The sequence below is a fragment of the Scomber scombrus genome, chromosome 3 (assembly GCF_963691925.1).
Source record: "Scomber scombrus chromosome 3, fScoSco1.1, whole genome shotgun sequence".
Classification (NCBI taxonomy): Eukaryota; Metazoa; Chordata; class Actinopteri; order Scombriformes; family Scombridae; genus Scomber; species Scomber scombrus.
The window spans coordinates 9,452,691-9,461,025 of record NC_084972.1 but is presented as its reverse complement, the minus strand read 5'-3'; the positions used below and the strand labels follow the sequence as shown (position 1 = coordinate 9,461,025).

The following is an 8,335-nucleotide window of genomic DNA, read 5'->3' as shown; positions in this document are numbered from 1 at the left end:
CAAAAGTCTTTAATTTCTCCTCCAACAAACTGTGGACAACACAGATATACAAGATAGAGGTATCCAAATATGTTAAATAACAATATTAATTGATATCATTATTGTAACATTAATAACATGGAATGTAGTACTCTCCATTCACATTCTTTTTTGAACTTTTAGGTTATTTTTATGAAACATGTCAAATAAATAAATAACTCTATAGCATCTGTCTGTGATACCTATATGAATATAATCTCTCTGAGTGAAGATGAACAGGGAAAGAAGGATGGCAGAACAAACAGGCAAAAGAGAAGATGAAGGGTTTGAGCTCACTACCTCTCTTCCCATCGCCTCTGTCCTCATACATATACATCTCCTGTCCTCTCACATATCCCTGTCTCATTTTAAACACACACTTGCTCAGCAGAATGTGTGTAAGTGCATGTTTGTGTGTGCAAAATGCTGACACTTTCTTTGGAATCGGACACAAGAAAAAAACATTTCTACCGTCTCAGACTTCAAACTGCTTTTTATTTGCTGCCTACCCTTTTTTTGCATTTCGGTGAGCTGGGTTAAAACAGAATGATGACAATGGGTAAATCACTGCATCAATTACACAGATGACTCTCCTACGTTACTTGCGGGGTCTGTTTTGAACCTGATGACGGACACACACAACGAGAACATTGAGAAGCACCAACAGCAGAAACAGGAAGGGGGTCCAACAACACACCAGCTACGACAAGGTCTAATTCTGAAGAAAAGAGGAGAAATGTCCCTCCCCCTCTTTTGTAGTCCATTCCTCCTCTTTTTGTATAATTGTGCCTCCGTGTCTGGATGTGTGTGTGCGAGTCATGTCAGTCTTCAGTCTGTGCTGTGGTTCTCCAGCTCGGAGATGATGGTGATCAAGTTCTGGAGGCCAAAGATGTACCCGCTGTCCTTGCCCTCGTGGATCACGCTGTCTTCCCGGTAATGTCTGCAGGTGGTGTGGGCAAAGTCTATCATCCTCACATCCACCATGGGGCTGCGGGGGTCTGAGTGGGACAGGCAACTGGGGTTAACACCTGAGCTCCCGCTGGTGCTGCCGCTGCTGCTGCTGCTACCGCTGGTGCTGCTGCTGCTGCCGCTGCCGCTGCTTGAGCAACTGTTGCTGCCGTCACAAGACGTGGAGGGGCTGTGAGGAAAACCGAGCGCACCCGCTACTTCACCAATCCCCTCCTCTTCTTCCTCCTCCACCTCCATTTCCGGTTCGGCTTCCGCCTCCTCGTCCTCATCTTCATCCTCCTCTTCTTCCTCTGAGAGACCGTCCTCGGTGCGTCGGCGTGTGTGTTTTCGGTGGTGCGCGCCGTCGTAGATGATGAGAAGGGAACTGGAGTAGAAGCGGTAGGACTCGCAGGCTTCCAGGGCGGCTTGCATCTCTCTGAGCCTGCGCAACACAGGGGAGAGGAGTTCACGTCGCAGGCGTCGTCCACTGTGGAAGAACTGGAACAAAGCCTCCTTGAAGTCTGGGAGGGTCAGCTTGCGGCCGTGGTACTTATTCATGAACATCAGCTGGCCCGTATCAGACTGGTACACCTGAAAGGACGGAGAAACACCGACGGGTTGAAAAAATGTACAGACTACCAAGATGAGAGTGAATAGTGACTGTTTCCAACTCAAATCAGATTTCCTGGCCAGCAAAAACTTCAAAAGTAGAAATTTGACTTTTGAGGTTTTTGCTGGCTCATACAATGACGTGTCTTCATGTGTCATTTCACTAAACAGTCATGGTATTTCATGTTGGCTCGGAGCCTACCTGCATGCCACAGAGACGGACTCCCATAGAGGCTGATGTGCTCTGCTGGCACTTGCGGATCTGCATGGCCTTCTTCTCCTCCGATGCATCATCTCCGTGCTGCCGCGTACCCATCTTCAGGTCCAACACACACGGGACTGTGTGCCGCCATGTCAGGTTCTCTAGCAGGATGAATTCTGGGAAACAGAGTCAAGGAGGACAAACTGGAGGAACCATGGCCGTGTCTCAACACTAATATCAGCTTCCGACTCCAACGTGAGATCAAGCTGGATGGAAGCTTTTCCACAGTGCTGATGTGTGTGCTACAGTAATATCAAGTCACTAATGGGAGTGCTTTAGAAACATGACTCCACATGACAAAGACATTGATAGCTAGACACTGTATTAGATAACCAGCTTGAGGTACAGCCTTGAGCCACTGATAACCATGTATGCGACTCCATTGTGTGCAAATATGCAGGTGTCAAGGTGTCTTAGTGGCTCAGTTGGCCAAGACACATGCCATGTTCTCTGGCCTGGAGCCTCTGTTGCATTTAATTAGCATTTCTCAATAACAATGAATCCCGTCTCAGTGATGCTGAGAAAAAAAAGAAGAAAAAAAGACAAAAAAAGAACATTCTCAGCCAGTGAAAGGATACTGTATTGGTTGCGGTGCTTGGCGTTCTCCTTCATCCTTTGCAGGTGCTGTTGGTGGCACTTGAGGCTCCAAGGGTTGTGTTGGAGCTCCGGCACAGCGTTACTGTGGCTGCGCTCCAGTCGGCAGTAGAGCACCTCGGCCTGCTGCAGCCACTCCAGCTCTACATCCTCCTGCACCATGTGAACACTGGATGGCAGAGGGATAGCGAGAGCCGCGTTAGTTTTACATGGAAATCAAGAAGAAGAAGAAAAAAAACACACCCTCATTCACTTCTACTCTATGTGTTTGTTTGGTAAGTTGGTAACTATGGCAGCTGTTGTATTGTATCTTTCTCTCACCAACAACCCTCCATTCATCCTCCCTCAACCTCCTGGCTGCCTCTCCGCTCCTAAAGTTTTGAGTTTGTGTTAACGCACGGACATGCATCTGTTGCTGTTATGTAAGCCTGAGGCTATGACCCTCCTTCTGGTTGCCAAGACCACGGATCAGCCTCTCGCAGTATTGAGAGTCCCATTTTGCCTTAGGTTGTATGTTTAAGTCAACGTGTGCGTCATCAGACGATTAATGTGAGTCTCTACAGCTTTAGCATTCATGGAAAAGTAAATATGGCTTTAAATATGTTGTGGTTGTGTCACAGTTCTTGGGTGTTCAATAGATCGTCTTCCACTTTCTAACTTATTCACTTCAATTTACGCAATATCAGCGTGAAAGTGACTCACTTTGTCTCCGCCTGTTGATGCTATGACTACACCTTCTACTTATTGTGAGTGATGAATCTCTGAGGATTACTTTAACCTCACCTCTTATCCTTGTCTTTGCGGGAGTGGCGGCTTCGGCCATCTTTGCTGTAGTTCTCGCTCTCCGCGAGCAAAGAGGACGACATCATTTTGCTCCACTTGAGCATCTTGCTCTTGGGCTCGCAGTCAGCCGAGGGGTCCTTGTTCTCCAGATCGGCTGCTGGGTCACTGCGGAGGGGGTAAGCAATGAGGCAAAGGTTCCCTTCTTCATCCTCTTCGAAGCTCACCGACACCACACCTGAGATGAGAGCAGAGAGGGAGACAGAGAGACGGCTGTTAGACATCTGTGTCACGGAGCGGGGAAGAGAATCATTAACTATCAAAACGCAATTAAGATGATGAGAAAAAAACAAACTCAAGTGCCAAGCATCTCTTATTCCCTTCTTTTTGCTTATTACAGCAGTTACACTTACGGAGTAGTTTTTCTCTTTGAAACATCTCCTCCAACTTTACCTGGTAAGACTATGGCAGACAGAGAGGATATGACAGAGATACTGAGCTCTCAAAGCAACACAGACAAGGACAGAATGAAAAAAAAAAAAAAAGAGCTGGTCTTTACATACATACACACTGAATGCTCTCCAAAGCAGCTCTAATGCCAGAAAGAAAGCAGCAGTGTGAAGAAAATAGCAGCCCAAACACAAAAGACACAAGGCTATGAAACTGAGGTCACAATACTGTTTATTAACAATTTTATCTCATACAAAATTATGCGCAATGAACAAACATATCATACACAAACCCCAAAGTGTCACCACACAAAAAAGAATGAAGTCAAAGAGCACAACAAATAAGAGCAAATATCCAGAAGATTCCTGATGCCTCCGGATCTACATAACCCTAACCCTAGTCACGCCAACAGCAGATATATGTTTGCACAGTTGTTTCATAAACAGGCACACCCCATTCCTCCTCATGGTGTCCCATAATAAGGCTGAAGGAGAAGCCATGATAAATGCGAGGGATAGGAGGAATGAAAAACTAAATGAAAATAAAGATAAAGAGGTGAAAATGCTGATATGGAATAAGAAGAGCCTGAAAAAAAGATACAGACTGGTTGTAATACCACCCTGTGACTGATCTCAATATTTCGGAGGTGAACATTAAAAAGCAGCAGTAGGGCTTTAAGGGACAATCAGAGGAAAGTGACTGCTTTGTATCACCTTTCACTTCTCTGCTGGGGACACAAAGGAAGCAGCTGCACTGGCCTGTGAAGCAGCGTCTTAGATAAGGAGATGTGTGGCAGTAGAAGCGGACGGACAATGATGAGGACATGATGGCAGAGGGCTTCTTAGGATGCCACATATTCTAATTCTTCACTGTTGCTACACGCTGCTCCGAATGAGTGACAACAAAAAACAAAAGAAATACTCGAAAGCACGTCAATCTCTCTGAGTGACGGACGTCTAGTGTAGCTAGACATGTTAAACCTGTCCAACAGTCAGTGTTTGCTAATGTTACTCATAGTGCTTAATTTTCAAGAATCTTAAAGAATGTGTGGAGGAGGGGAATCAGTAAGGTTTGGGTTTGTGAAGCCCTGCCAACGTTGGCCTCCTCAGGTGAACCCGTGGTCTCTTTCTAGCAGCTGCAAGGATTGCTGCGTATGAACAAGGATGGGTCTCACTTTGTATTATTTTCACCAAGCTGTGTACCAGGATATTTACAGAAGCTCCCACCTGCTCAATACACTGACCTGTGTTTGTAATGCAACCGGAAAGTGGGCCTACTGCGAACACACACACACAACTGGGTATCCTGTTTGCAGGAGGCCCAGTTTGATTCTCTGCTGCAGCACCCTCCTGTGGAACGATGTGGTACTGCTGCTACTGACTAGCAACAAGACTAACAGGGGCAGGGTGCTCTGTTACCTAAAAATCTCTATAATCTTTATATTTTGCACCAAGTTGCAAAAATGTAAGGCATGTATGCAGACATCTATTCTCCCCTAACATCCACAAAGGTGCACATAGATCAGTGGAAAAAAGAAAAAGCGATGCATTCACAGCAAAACACAACAACCACAACACAGATTAGAAAGGGATTGTTTCATTACCTCTATACTGGGGGGTAAACTTCCTCATTGGAGCAGGCAGACTCTTGTAGAATTGATGTTCGCGGGGGACGAGGGGCTTGCAGATGGTCTGCTCCCCGAAACGCAGGACACAGGAATGTCCCCCCACCTGGTGCACGAAGGGCTCAAGCATCACCCCTTTGTCCATGTAGCACTGCTGGTGCTGCAGCTGGTGCTGCTGCTGTTGCTGCTGCTTTTGCTTTTGCTCTGCATCCATGGCCTCCTGGGCCTGAGCCTCCACAGCCGGACTCATCCTCCTCTGGTCCTGACCACACTACCGCGGGCATTAGCCTCCTCACGCACGCACACACAATGTGGTGGGGGCCCTATCTGGCAGGGACACACACACACACACACTCACTCGCACACTGCAGATCTGCACAGATGAGGACTGGTCCCAGTATCTTGCATTAAGATCGCAGGTATATGCAGATTATTCCCACGGTGTCTTCAGAGGCCGTTGTTGTGATGGTGATCTGTTTCGTCTGTGCAGTCGAGGACTCGGCTGGTCGAAAACAAAGGACAGGAAGGAGGAAATAGAGAAGAAACAAAAGAAACAGCTCAGTTTTAGTGGATGTTTAGTTCCTTTTTGTATTCTCGTCAGGTAACTCGGGCAGATGAGCAGAACCAGAAAGCCCTTTTATGTCCTTTGAGTGTTAAGGTTTAGACTAGCGCTGCAGCGGCGGACTAAAGACGGAGACAGATCCTGCTTGTGCCTCTGCTGCAGACTGAGAGCTCTCTGACAGCTGAGAGCTGGCTGTAGACTGGTAAAGCTCTCACAAGCCTGAAACTCTGCCCCGCCCACATCACAGGCAATAGACCAATCAGGAGGTTTGGGGTGGTTGTTGGGTGGTAAAGAAGCAAGCAAACAAAGACAGTGGTGGGAGGGGGAGTCTGGGGGAAGGGAGAGAGACAGAGAGGACAGAAGAATAAAAACAAGGAAGGAGGGCTAAACTGAACTCAGCTGTTTTTCTCTCTATGTGACAGCATTGTTTTAACAACCTGACAGAACATGCAGCACTATTTCCTTTTATAAAGTGTGGCGTAAGGAAAGGAGAAACAGAACACAGCGAAGATAGAAACACAGAAACTAAGCAGTAATGCAGGTGCTGTAAACTCATGAACAAAACTCAAATAAAATAGTTATGATACAGGAAACCTGGCCTGAAAAATTAAAATAAACAAGCTTTGGGCAGGGTTCTTTAAATGTTGACTTTACCTAGGAATCACTTTTTGTACCATTCTTCATATTTTTTGTACATTTCTCATTGCAGAACACAGGTTTTGTTTGATTTTTGATTTTACTGGAGGTTACAGTCAAATATTTACAATGTTTTCATGTATTAACTGTAATTCAACACATCGCTCTCTTTAATTTTTCATCTGACTGAAGTAAATATCTAATTTATTATTTTATTGGTGGAAAATCAAATACTACATAAATACATGGTTAACAAGTATTTATACATTTTGTATGACTACATATAAAGCAAATTAATAATATTTCGGGAGTCCATAATGAACAGAAATTCATATTATCCCACTGTAATAAAAATGAGAAGGACTTATAGAAACTGAGACAGTGGAAGATGTATTTGGCAACAAAGGTCAGGATTGGGTGGGGTGTAAACAGAGTGGGGTGAGGTAGAGGGTAGCTAAGAGCTTGTGCTATAGACAGAGTGGAAACTATAATCCTCATGTCGCACCCTCCTGTCCTTCTTGACACAGATTATGTAGCAGGCAAAATAACAAATGAAGACACGCTGCTGTCTCCATTCATGTGCATCCACATTGAGGCTCAGTGGATTCAAACACATGAAATTTTGATCAGTGTATAGTCGCCCATGTTTATGAGCACTAACATACTGTATCCTTTGTTTTTGTGCGTGTGTGTTGTTTGTCCTTGTCTGCATGCACACACGTGCGTGCATGTGTACTGTACATTACAGTTGGACGCTGGCTGGTTGTTCAGGGACCAGAGTCAGAAAGCCCAGCACTAATCTCTCTAATCCTGCCTCATGGAACAGAAGAGGAAAATAGGCCGTGACAAACGAGTAGACAAAAAATAGACAAAGTTACACTTAAATGCAGCACATATACTGTACACCACACACAAACAATAAAGCTTCACCAGGGTGGCCCCTGCAGCTTCTGTGCACGTCCTGCTGCAGTATCTCTTAATGATGAGTACTTTAATGGATGGACCACTCTGATCTCAGCAGGGAAAGCTCTCCTCTGTGATCACTTATTTGTGTTCTAATATAGCTGCACACAGCACAGGTGTTATCACTGACATAAATTTGTGTTAAATCGTGATTGAGTCATGACTGCCTGCAGTAACCCCAGCGTCCCTATTTTATGACCATGTGCTTGTCTTGCAATGTAAACATGAAGCTATGTCAATGTCAGCGCCTGTATTTGATGCTATATTTAACACTGAAATCTATGGGTGTCATTTATATCCATATTTATGGAAACAAGATGCCTGGTATTTGAAGCTGAAGCAGTTCAAGCACTCGTTGCATCTGACTGACATCCACACGCTCGGACCAACTGGCACAAACATAAGCAATGAAAAATGTAAATCAAACAAACATTTAAGTGATTGACTGTTAAAGCAATAAAACTTTAAATGTGCGGAGTGGCATTTAAAAGGCACATGATGGAACATTGAAGCCCAACCTGGAAAAAGTGATTTAGGGGCACGCAGAGGAAAATGACACTGAGACCAAACAGAAGGAAATGTAGGGAGAGGTAAGAGAAAGCTATGACCTTGGCAGAAATGGGCCGAGCATAGCGTGGGGCAGTTGGCGGGGGCTTTTCACAGAGCTGCGGAGGCGTGTCATAAGCAAGAGACACGTAGATGTGCGGCCAACAGGAAGTTGGATTGCAGCCCCTCACCTCCACACGGCTTACCAGAGACATGAGGAACGCCTCCTGACAACATCTGAGCTTTTCCAACCTTGACAAAAGGGAGAGGACAGATTTGAATCTATCTAACAAGGTAAAGATGCCTTGTGTTAGCTCTCTATTTTCCGCCCGCTGATCGTAGG

At 45.4% G+C, this 8,335-nt stretch overlaps 1 protein-coding gene across 1 annotated transcript; it reads right to left on the bottom strand.

The window, feature by feature from the left end:
* On the bottom strand, window positions 1–6,142 carry LOC133977972 (inositol hexakisphosphate kinase 2-like). The gene is made up of 5 exons (XM_062416280.1): window positions 5,265–6,142; window positions 3,215–3,449; window positions 2,416–2,600; window positions 1,778–1,953; window positions 1–1,557 (listed from the first exon to the last, which is right to left on the bottom strand). The coding sequence occupies exons 1-5, from the start codon at window positions 5,533–5,535 to the stop codon at window positions 847–849; spliced, it is 1,578 nt and encodes a 525-aa protein (XP_062272264.1). The 5' UTR covers window positions 5,536–6,142; the 3' UTR covers window positions 1–846.
* Window positions 6,143–8,335: the final 2,193 nt, after the last annotated feature.

What these genes read in the sequence shown, in the direction of transcription:
- LOC133977972 (XM_062416280.1), bottom strand. Translation starts at nt 5,535, where the DNA reads ATGAGTCCGGCTGTGGAGGCTCAGGCCCAGGAGGCCATGGATGCAGAG. An exon ending in GTTTACCCCCCAGTATAGAG is followed by an intron (nt 3,450 to 5,264) that starts GTAATGAAACAA and finishes CTCTCATCTCAG; the next exon opens with GTGTGGTGTCGGTGAGCTTC. An exon ending in CAAGCACCGCAACCAATACA is followed by an intron (nt 1,954 to 2,415) that starts GTATCCTTTCAC and finishes TCTGTTTCCCAG; the next exon opens with AATTCATCCTGCTAGAGAAC.